The sequence below is a fragment of the Physeter macrocephalus genome, chromosome 8, assembly GCF_002837175.3.
Source record: "Physeter macrocephalus isolate SW-GA chromosome 8, ASM283717v5, whole genome shotgun sequence".
In the NCBI taxonomy this organism is placed as follows: domain Eukaryota; kingdom Metazoa; phylum Chordata; class Mammalia; order Artiodactyla; family Physeteridae; genus Physeter; species Physeter macrocephalus.
This window is the reverse complement of record NC_041221.1, coordinates 4,555,414-4,578,116: the sequence shown is the minus strand read 5'-3', so window position 1 is coordinate 4,578,116 and position 22,703 is coordinate 4,555,414. Positions and strand designations below refer to the sequence as shown.

General features: G+C 39.8%; 2 protein-coding genes across 5 annotated transcripts in view; one reads left to right on the top strand and one right to left on the bottom strand.

The window, feature by feature from the left end:
- ITSN1 (intersectin 1) overlaps positions 1-4,828 on the bottom strand; it is a 248,386-nt gene extending 243,558 nt beyond the window's left edge. Inside the window, exon 1 of the mRNA XM_028492624.2 lies at positions 4,586-4,828. The gene's annotated coding sequence lies outside the window, so the exon portion shown is untranslated. The remainder of the gene's footprint in view (positions 1-4,585) is intronic.
- A 421-nt stretch (positions 4,829-5,249) lies between these two features.
- CRYZL1 (crystallin zeta like 1) overlaps positions 5,250-22,703 on the top strand; it is a 34,290-nt gene continuing 16,836 nt past the window's right edge. For 2 of the 4 annotated variants that reach the window (XM_007113177.4, XM_028492623.2), the window contains exons 1-6: positions 5,268-5,620; positions 13,729-13,800; positions 15,668-15,745; positions 18,002-18,074; positions 21,111-21,155; positions 22,401-22,469. In XM_007113177.4, coding sequence (XP_007113239.1) covers positions 5,522-5,620; positions 13,729-13,800; positions 15,668-15,745; positions 18,002-18,074; positions 21,111-21,155; positions 22,401-22,469 — 436 coding nt within the window. In that variant the 5' untranslated portion in view covers positions 5,268-5,521. Of the gene's footprint in view, positions 5,621-13,728; positions 13,801-15,667; positions 15,746-18,001; positions 18,075-21,110; positions 21,156-22,400; positions 22,470-22,703 lie in introns of all 4 variants that reach the window. The other 2 variants (XM_024120381.3, XM_024120380.3) reach the window with 2 other exon arrangements.

Sequence of the window (22,703 nt, the reverse complement as noted above, 5' to 3'; positions counted from 1 at the left end):
GAGTTTGGGCTCTAGAGTAACAAATCTGCATGACCACTTGCTGGCTCTCTGTTACTTAACTGCAGGTACCTTGGTTTCCAAGTCATATTCATCTAAAAAACCGAGAATTTGTGAAAATTAAGTGAGTTAATGCTTATAAAATGCTGTAAACGGATTTGATAAATGTCAGCTATCGGGAATTCCCTGGCGGTCCAGTGGTTAGGACTCCGTGCTTCCACTGCAGAGGGCAATGCAGCTAAAAAAAAAGTTAGCTATCATTGTGACAGGTGTATGAATTTTCTGACTTTCCGTATCACACCACCAAACTGGTCACAATAACATCCCATTCTTCTTCCTAAAAATGAAAACAGTTCACTAGGTTTGTCACTGGTTAAGTCATTCCCTAAAAAAGGAAGGGGGAGGGAAACGGAACTCTCATACACCATGCTAAGAGTGTAAATTGCTACAACCTTTCAAAATGACAAACTGGAAATATGTATCAAAAACCCTTAAACCATAGCATGCACTTTGGTCCTGCAACCACACCTCTAGAAATTTATCCTAAGGAAAAAAAATCTCCGAAGTATATAGAGAGATTCATGGAGGATAATCATTGCAGAGATACTGATTATAGTGGTGGGAAAAAAATAAACTAATGTTTAATAAAAACAAATTGGTTAAATTATCATAGACCCATAAAATGGAATATTATTCAACTACTATTATAACTACTATACAGACATGAAAAGATTCATGATAAGGTGTTAAGAAAAAAAGTACAAGTTACAAAACAATCATATGTATAGCAGGATCCCATATTTGCTACCAAAAACTGTATATAAATAGCCACATGCACACAGAAAAAGGGTCTGGAGAGAAATGTATTCAGGTAGTGGACCTGTAAGTATTTTATGGTTTTCTACTTTTTGCTGTTCTGTATTTCAATTGTTCTACCATAAACATGCGATTCTTTAAAATACAAGGGATTATCTAAACTGATTATCAGTTTCTTTCTGAAATAATACTAGTAAGCTGAAAGTGATGACAGGTTTATCTTTATTTAGTAAAAAAATCTGCATAGAACTTGATGTTTTATTAAATACTTTTAATGTTTAGTTATTGTTATAATTTAAAAATTATACATATTTAGTGCCAAGAAATTAGCAAGGGACTTCTTTTTTAAGCAATGGATTTCTACTTACTACCATAAAGTACAGTAGTACAAAAACTGAGCGGACTAGCTAGAGTTTCATATATTTTTATATACCTCAACTTTTTACGATCATCGTAACTACCATTTATTAAATGAATGTATCTGAAGAACTTAAGCAAGCACTTAGAAGTATTAAATTTTACTACAACTATTCCCATTTTCAGCTGAGAAACCTGAGGCACTGAGAGGTTAGGTGACTAGATCAAAGTCACAGACTGTGTGGTGAAACCCAATATTCTCTAGATGTTGCACTCTTAACTATCCATCCCCTCAACTACACAACAGAAGCTGTTATTTATGGGACTGAGTCCTGTGCTGGACTCTGAAAAAAAGGAGTGAAGGTCATATGTTACGAGGATGAAAAATAAAATCAGAAAACATACCAGTTTTCTACATTTTTTGGAAACCAATTTTTATTGCATTATGTTGGGCTTATCATAGCTTATAAAATGGCATTTTAATGTAGTGATAACATAGTAATTTACCACTATACTGTGATTTAAATTTATATTTTGAGTCTAAGCAAACATTTTGCTAGGAGCCTTCTTTCCAGCTTATCGCCTTGAGCAGTCTAAGCTTGGGAAAGGTTCTGTCCTTTCAGAGCCAACCAAACTTACAGAAATGACTGGGGTACAGTACTTGTGGCTCCTAGCTTAAAATCAATAACTACAAAGTGATAAGATTAACTTTACAAGTAAAGGTCTAAAGACGTGGCCTCACTATGATGTAATTCACTCAAGTGTTTCATGAAGTTCCTCCAGGCACTCTTCTAGGCACTGGAGGTACAATGATGAACCAAAGTCTCTGCCCTTCTGAAATTTATATTATAGGTGTGTCACATACCTGAACGTCATAGTTTTTTATTAGCAGCCTAAGGCATAAAAGTTATTGTCTCTTGAAAAAACTTGCTATCCTCTTCAAAACATGGTCTTAGGACATGCTCAGTGAGAAGGAAGCACAATGCCAGTGGTTCTCCAACGCTACTGTGCAAGAAAACTTCCTGGAGGACTTGCTGGAAATCAGATTCCAGGAGTCTGTAATTTTAGCAAGAACCTCAGGTAATGCTGATGTAAGTGTTCTGAGGTCCAGACTTTGAGAAACCCGCCAGTAAGTGGAACCATTCAGAAGAGAATGATTATTCAGAAGAGAAAAGCTCTATGGCAGTGGAATGTGAACTGAGTAATATAAACCCAACCGACCTGTAATTAATTCCCTATAATTCACAAATCTAGCAAATTAAAAAGCTGAGTAAGAGTAGAGGGATTTACCAGCACCGCCTTCTTAACCCCCATTATAGGAGATTTGAGTTTGCCTTAATCTAGTTATTTGGGGAAAACATGAACCTAAGCAGAATTTTACTACCAATATTAGGGATAAGCATTAAGAAAAAGGAAATTGCTAGTCAACTGCAAAAAAAAAAAAAAAAAAAATAGCTAAGAGAGACAAACATTTCAGGGAACTAACTTGCTACCACTCATTTTATGCCCTATTTCACAATGCTTAGTATCTGAACAATCCACAGCGTTCCAAAGTACATCAAAAATTTGTTCATTTCCTCTCTTACTCAGGCAGAATAATAATAATAGACTTTTGGGAAGGTACCATGTGCCTCAGCAATTTCAATAGATACATTATTAGATAAAGAAATAGCCTTTAAAAAAAAAGTTGTATCAGAAATGCTCCTTACTGGAGCTACTTAAAGAAGTTTTAAATAGTTTTTAAACCATCACTAAATTAGTGTCCCTCATTTCTCAATTTAGCTTACCTAAAGTTTCTGGGTTCTTTACAAACCTCCTACAGAAATAACTCAGTATTTTAAAATGGTTTTTTCTTTAGTAATAAGCAAACAACCATCAAAACAACATAAATGTTTCAAGTAAACTATTAAAAATTTGAGAACAAAAACACATAGTATTTTGTTCTCAGTGACAGGTAGAAATCATAACTTTGGGGGGCGTTTAAGCTTCTGCACCTAAGTCACCTAAAAATAAAGGTATCCCAACAAATACATTCCTCCTATTTCAGAGGTTAAGAGTAGCACTATATAAACCAGCTGGCCTGCTGGATCCATGGCCCCAGTTCCTTCCCTCAGATCCTGTCCACCACATAATCCATGAGATCTCTGAGCCTGGTCTTCATCCTTTCAAAGGGATTAGTAAAAACTGCCTCCCCGTTGACAGAATTGAGATTTTCCAGATGCATTTTTTGGTATGGTATTTGTTTTTATTATCTATACTTTTTATTGTACTTGTTTTTATTATCTGTACGTTCCAACCACGGAAATATTAAGAGTAGGATGCCAGCAGATAAGCAAGCACAAAGAAACGCATCTGTCCGGAGTCTGCATGTATTTAAAATTTCAGGCTGGTGCTGCCTTCAGAATCGCACTGATGATGGCAAAGTTCTAAAGGAAACTTTCATATTAAGAGGCCATCAAAAATCTCCATAGCCTTCAACTCAACATAGAAGCCGCTAATTTATTTCTTCAAAAGCAACGCCTTCAGTCTGAATCACAACAAAAGATGTCTATAGGAAATATAATCTACGAAGTTGCCTTCTAATCCAAAGGCAAACAAGGAGTAAAGGAAGGCGCAACCCATTCCTCGTTGGTTTCCTTTTCCTGGGGATTCTGATTACATTTCCTCGTTCAAGCAAGAGCCGGTAATTGTGCCTTCGGTCCACACCGTAAAGCCGTGTCTGTGCGTAAAGAAAGGAAGGGGAACGGCAGACACCGGGGACACGCTCCCACTGAAAGAAGAGCCGCTTTCCGTTAAATACCATCAGAGACAGCCCCAGCAGGAGGACTCAGGGCCAAACGGCATTGACTGTCCTTCACTGACAGGGATTTTGCAGGCACAGGAGAGAGAAAAAGGGATGAGCCGGGGACTCGAGGCCGGGGTAGAGAGGCGGGAGGCGCGACGCCGCTCCCCGCGAGCTCCGGATCCCCGGGAGGCTGGCGGGGAAGCGAGGCTTGGCCGGCCTGCCAGGCTCAAGGCGGCCGAGGGCAGCGAGGTCAGCCCTGGAAAGACCGACCGCCCCACGTCCCTCCTGAAGAAGGAGGGACCCCGCTCGCCGGCCACGGCTGCGGACGCCCATTCAACCCGAAGCCCGTCCCGTAGCCGCCACCCCCTCAGTCCGCCGCGGAACCCTGGCCTCCCGGCGCCCGCCAGCCGGCCGCCCCACCGCAGCCCCCGGGAGAATAGGAAGGACGAGGCACAGGGTCGGCGGGTGCCGCGCCTCCCGACCGTGCGGCAAAGGGTGAAGGGCGCCCGGAGGAACGCGCACCGGCCCGGGGAACGGGCGCCCCAGGCGGCCATCGCGCCGACCCCCGCGCCGACCCCCGCCCCTGCCGCCTTCCCGGTCCAGGCCGCCGCGGTCCAGCCCGCTCCTCACCTCATCTCCAGGCGGGTCCACGCTGCCGCCCCAGGGACAAATCAGTGCAGCTCACTCGCAGCGGGAGGGAACGCAGGAGCCGCAGCCCTGCACACCATCCCCGCCCGCCCGCCTCTCCGTACGTCCCGGAGCCCGCTCGGGATTCTCCCTCGCGAGCCGCCGTACTACGGAGCAACCAAGCTGCACTCCCTCCCCTCTCCTCCGCTCTTCTCTACCTCCTTCACTCCCTCCCTCGCTCCCTCGCTCCCGCCTATCTCCTCATCTCTCTCGGCTGCCTACCCTGCTCCCATCCACCCCTCCATCTCCGCCCCCGGGTGGGTGGGGACAAAAAAACCCTACCAATCGGAAGAAGGGGCCTACACCTCCTCACCGCCCCCTACCTCTAGCCCCGCCCACCGCGGGGAACCAAAGGAGGGGCAGCTGAGAAAAATGAAAGAGGACGGAGTGACAGCCGAATAAACCAATCAGCAAGTTCAAAGGGGGCGTGACCTGGGCTCTCCTTCCTCCCCACCCCCTTTCCAGAAGGCGTAACTAGAGTCGTCTGGTTTGGGATTTTCCTGACGGGGCTTAGGCATATTTTGTTCCACGATTTCGGTGCATTTCTCCGTTGCCGTGCGAGGCGAGACACTAGTTAGGATACATTCAACTAACTAACGGAAAGTGTTAAAGGAAAGAACAATGTGGAGGCAAAAGGGAGGCGGGGCACAGTCCAAAGAAGATGATGGGGATACGGTTGGAATGAGGAAGGGTGTGGTCTTTAACTGATATTTGCATAAAACAACCCTTCGGCAACTAGGACTTCGCGCATTTATCCGTAGCCCCTGGTGCATCGCCTTAGAGCATGCCGGGAGATGTAGTTCCATGTTCGGTTGCTATGGTGTTCCCTACAGCCTCGGAGAGTCCGAGAGCCTCCGAGACTGACAAGCGGCCTGGCCAATGGGAACAGCTCCTGGCCCAGAGGGGGCGGGCCCTCTGCAGAAGGACTCGAAGGTGGCTGTGGTGAAGGTGCAGGCCGTTGGAGCTGCTCCGAGGCAGGTGAGTGCCGAGAAGCGTGCTGCGTATCTCGGGAAACCGGGCCTTGGGGGAAAGAGCGGGAGACGCCCCGGCGAGCCGTCTAGCCCTGGGGCGGATGGTGGTTACCGTCCTCTGATCTCTCGGGCCCAGGCCTCGCTTAGCTGAGGCCGCTGAGGGGCGGGTAAGACTTGATTTGACTGACGATTTCCTGGTCCTTACAGGTTTGGATGGTAGATTTTACCTCAGTTTGTATCTTTCTCCACATTTATGGAGGCAGAAGTCTGGAAGTTCCCTTCCACTGAATCTCCCAGGTTGGATTTCTCCCCTTCCTGCATCTTTTTGTTCCTCTACTTGGAGTTTCTTTTTCTTTCTACCTTACTCCTTCCCTACGCCGCTTTCTCCTCCACTTTTGTTTTTCGGTGAGCACTTACTTAAAGCCAGGGTATTCGCATTTATGTAACTGTAGGGCCAGGTTTGTCCTCCAGAGTAAGCTCAACAGAGGGACACTCTGGAGCAATGCGTGAGAACCACCTCAGAATCATATTGAAGCGCAGATGCTGATTGTGTAGGTCTGGGCGGTCCTGAGAATCTGCAGTTTGACAAGCTCTCAGGTGCTACCAGTCCACGTCATGAGCAGCCGGGTTCTCCATCAGCTCTGAGTGCAGATTTAATGAGAGCCACGTTTTTAAAAAAAAAAAAAAGAAGGGATTTCCCTGACCGTCCAGTGGTTAGGACTCCGAGGTCTCACTGCCAAGGGCCCCGGTTCCATCCCTGGTCTGGGGAACTGAGATCCCTCAAGCCGCGCGGTGTGGCCAAAGATAAAAAATAAAATATTATCGTTTCGATACATAATCAGATATTTTAAAATCGAGATATTCTGCATTCTCTTTTTATTCATACTACTAAGTCTTTGAAATCTGATGTGCATCTTGCACTAACAGCACATCTCAGTTCTGACTAGGCACAGTTCAAGGGCTCCTTGGTGGCTAGTGGCACAGATCTAGATGATGTCATAGCCTACGGCCGAAATTAAAAGGTGTTAAAACTCAAGTTGCACTGGACAGAACCCCTCGCTGCTCTGTGAGATGGGCTTTGGAACTCTTGATATTTTACAAGTTCTCTGCTCGGTTTACAGAAATAATAGTAAAAACAGTCAGCGTTTATTGAGCACTTACTGTGTGCCAGGTATTGTACTGAGGGCTTTGCGTGTATTTTTTTAAGCCTTACAGTACCCCTTTGAGGTAACTACTGCTATTATTCCTGTTTTATAGGTATGGAATCTAAGGCCCAGAAGGTTAAAATTATGTAGCCTAAGTCATACAGTGAATAAGTAGGAAAGCCAGGATTCCGGGTAGGGTCAGTTATGACTTCTAAATCGTATCTATCAATCATTGCAGTGTATAATTATTACCTTTTATCACTAATTTCAACTTATTGATGCCTCTGCTCTAGATGGCAGAGGATGAGACATTCAGATTTGAAAGAGAGGGTTCACCATACAAGGCAAAGTTGCCTGTCAGTTGCAGTGAAATATTTTGGTAGTTTTACAACTCTCTGTGCTGTGCATTCAAAATCACAGTTCTAGATTGAAGAAGAGTGCGCAAAACCTCAAGGAGATATGTAGGCCTTTGAACCAGTAGTATACCCTGGACAGTAATGTGTCTTGGTTCATTTGTGTACCTCCTTGAAGGAGGAAAAAGGGAAGGCTTGGGAATTCTTAAAATGTTTCACTATGGAATCACAGTGTTTTGGGGGTTTGTTTTTGGTGAAATCTTTTTTTAATTGATAAAAATGTTTTCTTGCTCCTGTGAACTTCACATAGAATAGTTCAAAGACAGCTTTATTTATGATTTTTCTAGACCCAATAAACAGAATATGTTGAGCTAATGACAGTTTTATGAGTAGAAAAGCAAAAACACACATATCCACATAATGCTAAAATGTAGTATTTTGCAAAATAATTTTCTTCTCTTTTTATACATTATAATAAAGATAACATCTCATGAATTATTTTCCCTTGATTGTGAATTTATTAGTAAATGTTTAATCAAAATTACAGTTCCTACTTTGCATCTGAAGTAAGAAATGATTTAAAATCCTATAGTGATTTAGAAAACTAAGTGTTGACAAACTGCAATAATGTTAGTCTGTGGAGAAGAACATCCCTTAAGTCAGTTGGAGAAGAGGGAGAATGTATTAGGGATATAGGGAGAATCCCTCAATTGCTTATCTTCCTCATCATCTGCATTGTCCCAGTGTCACATGATTAAGCCAGCAGGAAGGGATGACTGCCATTCATGCCACCATTGTCTCCACTGTTCCCCAGTAGTACAATATGGGAAAATAGGATGCTAATTCAGAAATATAAATGAAAGGTAAGTTTCTGTCGTTCTAGATCTTACTGTATTAAATGGCCCTACATCAAATAGAGACTGGAACAAAAATGTCTAATCTTTCAATTAATAACCATCCCATTCAACCCACTACCCACCCCCAGCAGTACTAGCAAGGGGGTCCTACTAGTAAGAATTCTTAAGTGAAAAGATATTTTGTAAATCAACAAATAACAATAGTTAAGCTTTCTTGGAGGCAGGAGAATTAATCAAAAATTCTTTTGCGATTCAAAAGAGGTCATTGCTGAAGCCACTTGTTGCATATATAGGCAACAATTTGACATATCCAATCAAATGCCTCTTGTTGTTGCTTCCGCCTAAAGCCCATATCAAAAAAACTTTTTTTCCTTTCCTAATTCTTCATCTATCTTTAGATCTCACGTTGTGTGAGATGTAAAGATTATGCGTCACTTGTATAAATTCAATTGAGTATGTCTTGATAATGTTCATATAAATCTAGATTCTCATAATTAGAAAAGACTTTGTTATGGTCATCTCATCCCCCAACCCCCTCAACTGATGCTTGAATATCCTTTATGATGACACTGTAAATGTGTATCCAGCCTCTAGTTTAAATCCATCCAGTAAGAGGGACCATTGCAACTTCATGCATTTTCCTAAGTTTTAAATTATATACCTAAAGTGTGAAATAAAAAGTTCTTATAATACATGTTATTAGCTAGAAATGCTTTCCAGGTTTAGCTAGGTATGAGCCACTATCACAGTGTCTCCCATGCCCACCTTGTAACAGACCCAGGAGAACAGTACAGTGTGTAGCCAAACACCTGTGTATTCATTGCTTATGTAAAGTGTCCTTAAAATATACGGATTTCTAGAGACTGTTGCCTGCACAATGTAGAGATATGCCAACCTCTTTAAGAAGCAGAGCTGACCTATCTAGTTAGGACTACCAGTCTCCTCCACAACCTGCAAAGTATGGTATTTGAACCAAACCTCCATTAGTTACTTTGATTATGCTGACCATATGTTTTATGGGTACATGGTTTGACATACTTCTTTCTCTGATATGTGGATATGTATGAAAAGTCCCACAGATGGGTAAGAACATTGTTAAAACCTAGTATTGTCACCTCTTCAATATAACTGAAGATTTACCCCTAACAATCCAGCTAGTATCATAATGCTGTACACTAGGCCCAGCATGATGGGCCAACATTTCAGAGTTGACTTCATCTGGTTTTTTTGGTAGCCTAGCTGCTTGACAGTGTATCTGTGCTTTCCTTAAAATATAAATTAGGATGGGTTAGAAGCATTAAAACTGAATCCCGAACCTGAAGTGGCCACCAAATTGTAAAGTTTGTATTGGGGAAAAATGGAAAATTGAGCATATAAGAAGAGTTTGGACTTTCAGGCTTAAGTTGTCCGTAGAGTAACAGGTGTATTGGATGAAGGAAAGAAAGGAAGCCGTTCAGCAGCCTGTGGCCATAGCCCAGGCCTGAGGCATTGCAGTGTTAGCCCATTGCTTGTGCTAACATCTAAAATGAGCCGGTAAGCCAGGACATAATAAAGGAAAAGGAAGCCTTATGGTTGATAACTTAATGCAGAGGGAGGAATTATGATAGGTTCTAAAATATCCTCGATGACTAAAGTTTGGTACAGCAAAATCTTGTTTGGGGGAAATAAAACGAGTCTAGTTTTATGTCCGTTGATTTTGAGGTTGATCTGATACTCAGAACACTTTTGGTCTGAAAGTGTAGTAAGGAATGATCTGTAGAGGTTTTATTTACAATTATTAATAGATGAGCTCCTTGGGGCATAGTGTAGCAGGGGAAGAGCAAGTGGAGTTCATGTTGTTATAACTAAGATGAAACCATTTGAAATTTCTTCCCACTGATTTTTTTTTAGAAATTCCTTAAAAGATTAGTACTTTCTTTAACTACTTTCTTGGTGTTATTTATGGTAAGTGTTTAATTTATGCAAGTTCCTTATTCTGCTTTGTACCAAAAATTATTTAAAATAGAGGTCTTAATTTTTGTTTCTCCAAATTTTTAATATGTTACCATTATAAAAATTTAAAGTATTAACAACCATAATCTTCGATTTGTAGACTTATATCAAATATATTTAAAATCAGATGTACCTGGAAAATTTTAAAATCTTTATGCTTTTTATAGGGCTTTTTACATCAGCCTACATTTTTAAACAGATTTATTTTTATTTAAAAGTTTTACGTAGCACTTTTTTGATAAAGGAAAGCTTACAGTAGAATATATAATTTTGAGGTTGCATGACATTCATCCTTGGAAATGGCATGATAAATAGTATACATTTAATTTATATTTTTTATGAGGTGTTCAGTTATTTTATTTCCTGTGTGCAAATATCTTTACATTCAATAAAAATTTTGTTAAGTAATGGACTAAGTGTTCCATTTAATCTGCACCAGTGCCTAAGAAACTTAGTGGGACTTGAATATCATCCATTCTACCATTTTCTCCCTGTTAAGAACTTAGTATTGGGACTTCCCTGGTGGCGCAGTGGTTAAGAATCCACCTGCCAATGCAGGAGACACGGGTTCGAGCCCTGGCCAGGGAAGATCCTACATGCCGCGGAGCAACTAAGCCCGTGCGCCACAACTACTGAGCCTGTGCTCTAGAGCCTGAGAGCCACAACTGCTGAGCCCGCCTGCCACAACTACTGAAGCCTGTGCGCCTAGAGCCCATGCTCTGCAACAAGAGAAGCCACTGTAGTGAGAAGCCCACGCACGGCAACGAAGAGTAGTCCCGCTCGCCACAACTAGAGAAAGCCCTGGTGCAGCAACGGAGACCCAACGCAGCCAAAATTAATTAATTAATTAATTATTTTTTTAGAAAAGGAACTTAGTATTCATTTTTGGGGTTGCAAAACAAGTAATAGTTCCTCAATTTTCTTCTGGCCACTTTTGTAAAAACACTTCTCTTTCTTCACTTTGTAACTTTGAGGGGTTTTTTTGCTCCTACATGTTTCCTTATTGGACCAACTAAACATTACTTATTTCTACCAGCCAGACTGATTGTAACCTAATTTGGAGGAACTATTTAGGACGATCAGACCAAAAATACTGGCAGTATTATGTATATAACAGTTGTCTTAAGGGACACTAGGGGTTCACCCAAACAGCTTCCAGGGTCTTTGAAACTGGAGGTGCATACAGTATGAGATCCATGTGACAGCTTATCTGGGAGACACGCCGTATGTTCTCGGATGCAATGGGCAGGGAAGACAGTGGCTTCCAGAATTACAAAGGGAGACACTTTGAAATCAAGGTGTTGATGTGTAATTATTTCATTTCTCAAAAAGGCAACTCCAGTAGTTCCAGACTGAGTAGGCGCAGAGGTTTATTTATTTCATAATAAGGAATATTGATTCTTTGAAGCAATAGCTGGGAAAACCCACTAGTTAGTGAGTGAATAAAGCAAGTCTTTGTTTGTTAGTATGTAACAATGAAATCTAGAAGCATGGGACAGATGGGGTAGATTGCAAATCACTGGGAGGTGATTTCAGATAGGGAGTAGGACTTGAGCTTTACTTACTTCACAGAATCTATGGCGTAAGTACCGCACAGTCTCAGAGAGCAGGCAGTGCCTGGAGCCCTGAGACAGCGGTGGCCATATGGTGTGAAGTCATGCTGACTAGATCAGACAGGGTATGTGTTGGAAAAATGGGGGGAGTAAGGTAGACTAGGGACAGTGGGTATGCATCTTAGACAGCCTTGACAACTAGACAGAAGAGCTTAGATATCTGTAAAAGGGAAGGCATAGCTGCTGTTCTGTGCTTAGGTTCTTCCCCTTTCCTCTACCACCCCAGCAAACACATTGATGTATGTAGGCGCGCACACACCCACCCCGGAGGGCTTCTCTAACCAGAGGACTAGACTTAATTTAATCTTCCGACCTGGCTCTTCTTTTCTTTATGTACTTTGCTGTTAGATGCTACATACATAATTTCGATAAATGTCTGGAATGTGTACTCGTTTCTCTTAGTTCCAGCATTTGATTATTACCTTCTAGAAAGTAGCAACCATTACTGAACTGCTCAGTAAAAATCCACTATACAGATCCATTAGATCCACTAAGATTCTGCTTGCAGGGCCGGCTTCATGAGCCCGGGACCTATGCAGTCACACTGGACCTCACACTCAGAAGGGACTCAGGCTTGGTTTAAATGCTTGGCTGTCACCATCTTGAAATTTTAATAATTTCTGGACAAGTTTCCCCACATTTTCATTTTTCAGTGAGCCTTACAAGTTGGGTTGCTAGTTCTGTCAACAAGCACTTAATTATCAATCCTAAACTAAAGGAGATAGGATTCTAGTTTTAAGTCATTCATCTAACGTTAGCAGCTCGATAGAAAACCATTACATATAATGGTTAAGAGAAATGACTTTGGAGTTGGTAGCACCTGATTTGTCTCAGCTGTAGCCCAGCGGGTGCTATGAGACCCTAGGTATGTGCCTTAGCCTCCGTAAGTCTCAGTTTGCTCATCCATAAAATAAATTCAATAATACTCTACTACTTTCACCAAAAAATATGTACAAGAATGTTCTTAGCAGGATAATTTGTAAAAGCCTTAACTGGAAACAGTCAAATGTCTATCTTTAGTGGAATGGATAATAGTAATTTATTCATACAGTGGAATACCATATAACAATGAGAATGAATGAAATAAATACAACTACAGGCAACAGCATGAGTGAAATTCATAACACTGAGAGAAAGAAACTAAACATAAAGGAGCATGATTTCATTTATATAAAGTAAAAAACAGACAAAACTAACCAGCTCTTAAAACTCGGATATTGAGTATCCTTAGGAGGGGAAGGTAGTGATTAGAAGGGGAGCCAGGGAGCTTCTGGAGTTCTAGTGATGTGTTTCCTGCTATGACATGGCCACATTCACTTTGTAAAATTCAGCAGGCTCTACACTTAGGATCTGTGAACTTTTCTATGTGTATTTTTTTTAGTTAATTTTTTTTTTGGTAAGTTTTCCTTTGCTTGTTTGTTTGGGTTTTTGGAGGCACCATGCAGCATATGGTATCTTAGTTCCCTGACCAGGGATCGAACCTGCACCCCCTGCATTGGAAGCCCGGAGTCTTAACCACTGGACCACCAGGGAAGTCCTTCTAGGTGTATTTTATACAGTACTTCTATAAAATTTACAGTTAAAAAAGTCTTGTCATACAGTTACTATGAAAATTAAAGAAACACCTGTGAATCCTTAGAGATGCTTCAAGAAGTCCGCACAATACAGGTTTAAATACTTCCGTTAAATGGCTTATAAACTGATACAGAGGAATTAGGGGTACAATTTCAATGAGTGTCTTGATTGTCCACTTTTTCCTTTTTTAATGGTCTTTTTTTTTAAGACTTTGAAAGCCCTTTCAATGACACCTTTGGTTATTAAAATTGAGCCCTCTGGCCTGCATAAGGTTTTTTTTATTTTTTCAAGTACATCTCAAAATTTTTATTGAACAGTAAAGTGAAGTTAAGCACATGCTCACGTTTGTGTGAAAGGTTGAACTATAAGCCCATTCTCAAATGCGTACCAGAGATTGTTGCATATTGTCTTGTTTGATTGCTTTCAAGAACTATTACCTGAATTCGTTTGAAGACAACACTTAGAGTTTTCATTTTATCCTTTGCCAGCACTATTTTTCAATTTTTACTTTCATTTGATCTGGAAGACGTTTTTTTTGATTAGTTTATTTCATGTATATTTTTTCTTTTTTTGTTTTTAGGTGACTATGAAAGGCTTATATTTTCAACAGAGTTCTACAAGTGAAGAAATAACATTTGTGTTCCAAGAAAGGGTAAGAAAAATTGTTTAATCATTAAATGAAACAAGATAGTGTATATTCCATATGTGACAGACCCAGTTTTAAATGGCGTGTTACAAATTATTTTGAGTTGAACTAAATGAGTGAAAATTACTTAAGTGAAACCCTATAAATTACTTTAATCTTATGTGAAAACAGTGGTCCATACTGTGGTATAACTAAATTTTTTAAAAGAGTTGCTACAAAAGAGTTTTTAGTTCCTCAGGGTGGTGGCATAAAAGATATTAGGAAAACAGAACAACTTCAGTAGTCTTGTGTGTTGCAAAATTAACCCAGTTTATTCTGATTACTACAGTAAAGTGAGTTTTCAGATTGTAGGCATATTTCAGAAAATACTTTCTCTCCTTTTGGGAAATGAAAGAGGTGGAAAAGCATTGTTTTTCACACTAACTTCTGAGCTGTGCGAAGTTACCTCATTCACTAAGCCTTAAATGGTTTCCAGTTTTTTACCACTTTAAGCATAGATAGTAGAATTTTCATACATTGGTGATTGATTGAAAGGTTTGTGGCAGGCCAGAGTCATTATCCCACTGTAAATTTAGGGACGAAAACTCAGTGCTATCTGTATTTCATAGTGCCTGTATATTTCATAGTAGTAATAAGAATTTCCAGCTCATGAACACAATCCAGTTTTTCTGTTATCTTTCTACAACTCCAGAATCATTTAAGTTAGGAGTCTAACCCTCAGGCAGCTTGGCTGCTACCATGGGTCAGGATGGAAGGTCTAAGAGTTTTGATTGGCTCTCAGGGGCAGTCATCACCAGGTTCACACAATCATGAGTAAAATCCACAAATTCATCGATATTGTTGAATATATTCGTGTTATCACCAAATATTATCAAATCTGAGTTTTAAAAAGGGATATCCCACGGCTTCCCTGGTGGCGCAGTGGTTGCGCGTCCGCCTGCCGATGCAGGGGGACCGGGCTCGCGCCCCGGTCTGGGAGGATCCCGCATGCCGCGGAGCGGCTGGGCCCGTGGGCCGGCCTGCGCGTCCGGAGTCTGTGCCCCGCAAAGGGAGAGGCCACAACAGAGGGAGGCCCGCATACCACAAAAAAAAAAAAAAAAAAAAAAAAAGGGATATCCCAGAGTACTGTGTTCATATCGAATTAAACACAGTGATCCCTTTGATAGAACACAGGAGGCACTGTGCAAGTAGCTGTTCTAGCCAACTTTTGACCTAATATTGGGGCATATCAGGGGTTGAAGAAAGCATTTTAATTATTGGTGTCATTGGTGGATGACATTGAGTACCTGAGTCTGAAATATCTTTGCCTTTGAAGTTATATCTAGCTGTGGAATATGAGGAATAGTTAAGTTCCATTAAGTTTGTATTTTGACCCGAGAGTGCCATGGGGCATGCTGAAATGTCCAAGACAGATGTTAAATAAGGCAGAGATTGACAAATGACACTAACGAACTTTATTTATAGCCTTAAGAAAATTCCATAATCAGTACGGTGTATATATTATGTGTATGTGTTTAAGGCTATCCCTGCATGAAGGTTTGAGGCTTTGAGATTATTTAAATTAAAATGAGGTACAGTATTTGTTGCTCTACTTCGTTATCCTGTGTTCATTGCCTACACATATATCCCTGTCAGTATCTTAAGTACCTTTTCAAAATATGTACCCTAACTAAGGCTTTTTAAAATTTTTACCCCCAAATTCCCTATATTCTTTTGTATTATATACTATAGGATAATTGCTTGTACCTTTTTCAGTTAAGTTAGGTGTAAGATTTGGCGTCTGTTTGATTTTGTTCAATTATGCGTGAAAATTTTTGCAACATGAAGGCATATTCTCAAAGGAATGTGTAATTATTTTATTATTTGGTTCTAGGAAAATCTTCCTGTTGCAGAGGATAACTATGTGAAGCTTCAAGTTAAAGCTTGTGCTCTGAGCCAGATAAATACAAAGGTATAAATACAGAGGTATTGGTGCTTTTATTTTGGCCAAAAGTCAAATGAGAGTTTCACAATATATTTAGCGTACAAAAATTATAATAATAACAACTGACTTCTGAGTACGAAGAAATTATCATTCTTAGAAGAACAGAACAGCTAGGAAAAAGATTAAATGTTCACTTGTGTATTTCTATATTAAGGTAAGTTATTAGCCTAATTGAAGTCATGCATTTTCATATTATTATATGAAAATATTTTATAAACTCCTTTACATTGTGAAAAACTGAGAATTTATAATTACTAAGGCCTATGATCAAGGAAGAAGTGACTGTTTAAATATAGTAAAAATAGAAACTAGAAACCTAAAATTAATTTATTAAGTCTCTAGTCTGTAGATATTTCTGGTCAGTGTCTTGATAGGGTTCATATTCTTCTTGTCGTTTCTCTTTGTCTCTCTCTCTCATACACCACCTCACACCACCCCACAGTAATCTTCCATTATTGACCACGAAGTACATGGAAAGTCTTCAAATGGTAACTAAATAAAGTATGGTTAAATGTGCCATGATAAATAGAGCGGACCCATTTACTCAGTTTTATAAAGATGAATACTATAGTTTTATTGGACCCTTAACTTATTGACTTATAATGTCAGCATAATTTCTAGGGATCTAAAAGTTTTTTTTCAATAAAGTCACATTTAGGGAAACTACAGAACAAAGGTATAGGCTTCCACTGGGCAATTCTGTAACATGAGCATGACTTGAGAAGTGAATTGGTGAGATGCCCTGAAGTCCTTTCACTGGGAATAATCTACTGTTCCTTATCTGCAGAGTTCTGTGTTCAGCCCTTCCAAGATGTTTTTAAAACTACAAAAAATCCATTCAAATGCTGGTCTAGGAAATTATCTCCATGTCTAACAGAAAGAAATGGTAAATTACAGTGAAATCAATTTGATTTTACAACAATATTAATCATAATGATTATGAAAACTGTAGGAATGTGAGAAGATGCTTATGGTAAGTGAAGGAGAACAGGGTGCAATTGCCATAACCATGATTTTAGCTCTACATAAAAAATAAATACTGTAAAACACCGAGTATTTCTGTAAGAATGTTATGTGAACATCTTAGGAAAAGGGTAAAGTTCCACATTAAGAAAGAGACTTTTCTGGCAACGAAGTATGTATAGGAGATCAAAGAATTGAAAAATAAGGGAAATATACAAGAAAATTATTTCAATTTCTTTTTACTTACTGTTCCTAAAATACTAACATATCTACAAATATGTTCAGCATCTCTAGTATTATTATAAAAGTATAGTAACTTTTATACTTTTAGAAAAGTATAAAAGGAGCTTAAACTACAGGCTTATCTGTGTACACTCTGTCACTTTAAAAATCAAATGCTGAATGTGGTCAGAATCTAACAACATACTAATCTCTCAAAGATAAATAATTTGGACTTCCCTGGTAGTCAGTGGTTAAGAATCCTCCCACCAGTGCAGGGGACACAGGTTCGATCCCTGGTCCGGGAAGATCCCACATGCCGCGGACCAGCTAAGCCCGTGCGCCACAACTACTGAGCCTGCGCTCTAGAGCCCGTGAGCCACAACTACAGAGCCCGCCTGCCACAACTACTGAAGCCTGTGCGCCTAGAGCCTGTGGCTCTGCAACAAGAGAAGCCATCGCAATGAGAAGCCCACGCACTCGCCACAACTAGAGAAAGCCTGCGCACAGCAGCGAAGACCCAGTGCAGCCAAAAATAAATAAATAAACAAATGAAAAATAAATAAATAAATAATTTATGCTTTAAAAGAAGAAACTCCAGCCTAAGATTATGTGGCAGTTTCCCTGTGTATATCCATCACTACTTCTCACCTACTCCCTAACCCAAGGCTTGTGAGAAACACTCAAACCCACCCCACCCAAATGAGGTGACTGGTACAAAGTGTTTAGCCAACTGAGAATTGTTCTGGCTATAATTTCCCTTCATATTTGGCAGAATAAAGATGTTAAAGTATGTTGATGGTGATTTGAATGGTAATACTCATACCTAAGCCCTACATGTCCACTAATTCCTCAGCAAACTTGGTTTCCTACTCTATAGAGGAACCTGTTTTGTGAAGTTACTTGCTTTTTGTCTTGATGCCAAAAATGAAGTCATACTTGCTTTTTATGTGGTTTGGTTTTTGCTCTTGCTTTCCTCATGTATGAAAAGAGGTTCGGATTTATTCTTGACAATAAATTCAAGCCTTTGTCATTATTTAGCTTCTAGCAGAAATGAAGATGGAGAAGGATTTCTTTCCTGTTGGGAGAGAAGTTGCTGGAATTGTGTTAGATGGTAAGTTTACAGATATAAGTATCTGTATTCCTTTTCTAAGGTAAAAGAAAGTAAATGGTAGCTAATTGGTTTACTGACACATAAAATTATACACACTTCTTCAAATACAAAAGTTAATTATGCAGAAGTGTTTTCCCTTTTTTTAATTAAAAAGAAAACTAGAACTAAATTGGTATGTTATAATTGAAGAGCTTATTACAGTTTAGTAAATATTTAGAGATTACGTATTTAAATCCATGAGTAATCACATTGAATAGAATAACCAGTATTATCCTTTTTATGGTATTTGCAGACCAGCATAAATTACTTGTGTAAGTTGGCTTTGGGCCAAAATTTATATAATGGTCAGTAACTACATTCACATTAAATTTTTAAAGTATGCCTAAAATGGAGTATTTAAAAGGTAAACAGTTTGCTCATCTGAAATTGGTTCTGGGGAGAAATAACCAGTAACATTTTATGATTGCCTTAAATAAAGAAAAATTTTAGTAAATAATGGTCTTAACATGCAGAACAGTAAGCCTAAGTACTTGAAATAATTTGTTTCTGAATAAACATAGTGTTCATATTTTCCGCTAATAGTTCATGATCAATCAGTTTATGGTTGCTCTTCTTGCATATGTGAGTGGATGAATGAGCATTATCATGTGGGTTAGACTATATGAATTTCACCTGTAAATTTAATCTATAATACATCTGATACTCTTAATGTAATCTTCTAACATAACTAAATCATAATTTTATTCCCTCTCCTTTCTTCTGCTTGGATTATATGAAAATAAAAATAAGAATTAAAATAGCCAGAAGATGATCAATCAATTATTCATTCATTCATTTATTTATTCATCATTTAATGAGCACTTGCAAAGTGCTTGGAATGTGAAGATAAATAAGACAGTCCCTGCCCTCCAAGAGTTCACAATCTCGGGGAGAGGCAGACAAACACGTATAGGCAGATTCATTCTGAAAGCTCCAAGGAGAGGTGCCCAGCCAGCCAGCAGAAACAGGGAAGGCTTCTTGGAGTAAGTTAGCCAGACAGTAAGGGGTGGGCAGGAGGAGAATTCTTCTCCAAGAATCACGCTCAGCAGAGAAGATAGCATGAGCAAAGACGCGGAAGCAGGTAATAACGTGATGTATGTAAGAATTACGGAGTTCGGTGTTCCTAGAGCAAAATTAAGTTCTGGGCATGAGTCATAGGCAAGGTACTTGGCAGAAAAAAACCACTGTGTCAAGAAAATTCTTCAGAGATCACAGAATAAAAGATATTGAACAGAATCTTTTCATGATGATAGGAAAACTGATTCCTTCCCCCACAAAAAATGAGACAAGAGGGTAGGCAAGGGCCAGACTCATGATGAGCCTGCTATCTCAGGTTGGGTTGTAGAGAGAGTATTAGAGTGGCCATAAGAAGGGTGGATTTGAAGCAAACCAGGCTGTAGGCAAGAAGACTGTTTGGGTAGTAGACCAACAGGCAAGAAACGGCATGGGGCTTCCCTGGTGGCGCAGTGGTTAAGAATCCGCCTGCCAATTCAGAGGACACAGGTTCAAGCCCTGGTCTGGGAAGATCCCACATGTCACGGAGCAACTAAGCCTGTGAGCCACAGCTACTGAGCCTGCGCTCTAGAGCCCGCATGCCACAACTACTGAGCCCGTGTGCCACAAATACTGAAGCCCGTGCGCCTAGAGCCCGTGCTCCGCAACAAGAGAAGCCATCGCAATGAGAAGCCCGCGCACCGCAACGAATAGTGGCCCCCGCTCGCCGCAACTAGAGAAAGCCCGCGCGCAGCAACGAAGACCCAGTGCGGCCAAAAATAAATTAATTTTTTTAAAAAAATGACAAAGTCCATAACCTAGACGGGCGGCAGAGGTAGTGAATGTATTCAAGAAATACTGAGTAAAGCCAGCAGAACTTAATAATTGACTGGAACAGGGAAATTCAAAACAGGTAAAAGCAGGAAATGATTTACAAGATTCTGGTTACATTCGAAAGTTGTCAGCTTATAGGTTGTGTTTGAAACTGTAGAAGGGTGATGAGTTCATCCAGGGAGAGAGTTGAAATGAAGGAGACACAGCATGGAACCCTTGGCAATGCCACTGTTTGAAGGATAATTAAGAGGAGTACGAAGGAAGCCAAGAAAAAAGGATCAGGGTGATTTCAGGTAGACAAGAATCCTCAGCAGGAGGGAAAAAGAAAAGTACAGAAGCCAAAAATATTGGGGGATAATGGCACAGAAGAGATCCAAATAAGCAGCAAACTGGGGCCCTTTTGCAGACAGAGCCAGCCTGAGGCGCCACTTCCAGATTTCAGGCTCTACCTTACTTCACTGCTGCACCTCAGTTTCCTTGTCTGTTAAATAGGAGTATTAATAGGTACTTAATGGGTATGCCATGAAGATTAAATGTGATAACACAGTAAAATGCTGGGCACAAGTAGGCATTCATGGAGGTTTGGGTTTTTTCCTCCCATTTCCTTTTGTAACTATTTGAACAAAAATATTCTAAAGAATTGACTGATGGTGGAGGAGTTTTCTCTACACACAAAGAGAAAATGTAACTATCACTTCTGTATAGTCCCCAAAATTTCTTGGCACCATTCTGAACTTATTTCCATAATCCCAAATCAAAGTAGTTTATATGTGACTCTAACCAGAATTCCCATTGTGCGTCAGAGATTTTACAACTCAAACAATGACAGATTGGACTAGCCTCAGGAGGAGTGGAACCCAGTGTATCCAATGTAATCATCATAAGAGCTGTGGAGTGGATTATTTTCCTTTATTCCTTCATCCTTAGCTGAATGGAGAGACATCCTGCTCCACAGTGTCAACAACCACATGGCCCAGATATTGTAGAGAATCCAGATTTGAAATGTTCTATCCTGCTGTCCTTACAGACTGTCAAAATGTCCTAGAAGTTCTTGACTTTTTCTCTGAGTTAGTGAATTTTATTAATCCATGGCTTTTAAAATTTATTTTAATCGTTCAGTTATATTTAATAACCTCAAAATAATGATTATTAATTTTCTCCACTCTTTAGTTGGAAGCAAGGTATCATTCTTTCAACCAGGTGATGAAGTAGCTGGTAAGTTATAGGTCCTAGTCCTATTTCAAGTCCTCTGTCTTACTGTTGTTTCTTTTTTTTTTTTTTTTTTCTATACAATTGCTGATGCTTAGTGTGACCTTGCTTCATATACAAGTACTTACCTAAGTTTTGGAATTTACTCTCAAATATCCATTGATGAAGAGAATTGGGAGTTTGATCGCAATAGCAGAACATTTAAAACTTTTCAATATTTGTCTGTAGATATGATAGAAAGATGACCATAGTTGTTAACTGTCCTTGGTGCAGCCCTTCACTGACAGGACCGCGGTCTATAGTTAGACTGAAGACTCCAGAGAAAACAAAAGTCACAGTTCATCTGCTTGAAGACTACTGACTGACTTGGCTATATAGAAGCTCTTCTCTCCACATCCGACTTGAATTGTATAGAGCTGCTCCCTTACTACCCTCGTAAAACTAAAGATTTACTGGAGACATTTAATTTATTGGTTTTCTTTTTTAATCCATAGTTAATACCATTTTGCAAAAATATATATTTATACTTGTGTCCTAGACATTCACACAAATAAATATAAAGTATGCATTTAGTAGTAGTCTTTGAAATTGCCATTTCTCTGTAGAAAATATTCATAGGAAAATATTCATATAGACTTAGAAAATGTATAGCTTTACAGCATGCTTGAAGCTGTTAAGAATAAATTTATAGGAAAGTTTTCATCAGCTTTTAACACAATTGCCTTTGACTTGGGTATTTTCTTTGAGAATTTATTATTTCTATCTTATCTTTATTATCTGCCCAAGAAGTCAGTGACATTGTATTATTCAAGATCCTTTTTGTAAGAGACCAAAAATAAAATCAGAGTAGCTCAGGGGAAAATGGGATTTTATTGGAAGTATACCTCACTATCCTATAAGACCAAACTCTGGGAAGGGAGCCGTGAATCAGGGACAAGTTTAATGAGGCGCACAGATGCCCCCAGGACTCTGACTTTGTTCTGTACATCAGCCATCGTCTTTATCATCACTCAGAGGTGAAAGAAGAGGAAGAAAAAGAAAGAGGTAGTACAGGTATTATAGTGTTCATATCAGAAAATAACCTATCTACTTCCCTTCCTTATTTCTGAAATCTCTCCCTTCTCCACACTAGTACTGGAACCTTCCTCAAAATTCCACTGAGGAAAATTTAGACTAATGCTTACTGGCATCTCATTAGGAGTGAATTCATTTTTGGATTGTGTCCCTTAAGTTTCTCGTTTTAATTTTCAGGAATTTTACCTCTGGATTCTGAAGATCCTGGACTTTGTGAAGCTGTTCGAGTACATGAGCATTACTTGGGTATGTGGTACTCCAATGTTTTGGAACTCACGTAAGCCTTATTTCACAGACGTGTGTGGTTTTTAGTAACAGTATGGTTTGTTTGCATCTGCTGTGAGTGTACCTAGGAAATAACTATCGGGTGGGCTTATGACTACTTCTAGCTTATATTTTGTATCCATAAAATTCATTTTCAGGGCTTCCCTGGTGGCGCAGTGGTTGAGAGTCCGCCTGCCGATGCAGGGGACACGGGTT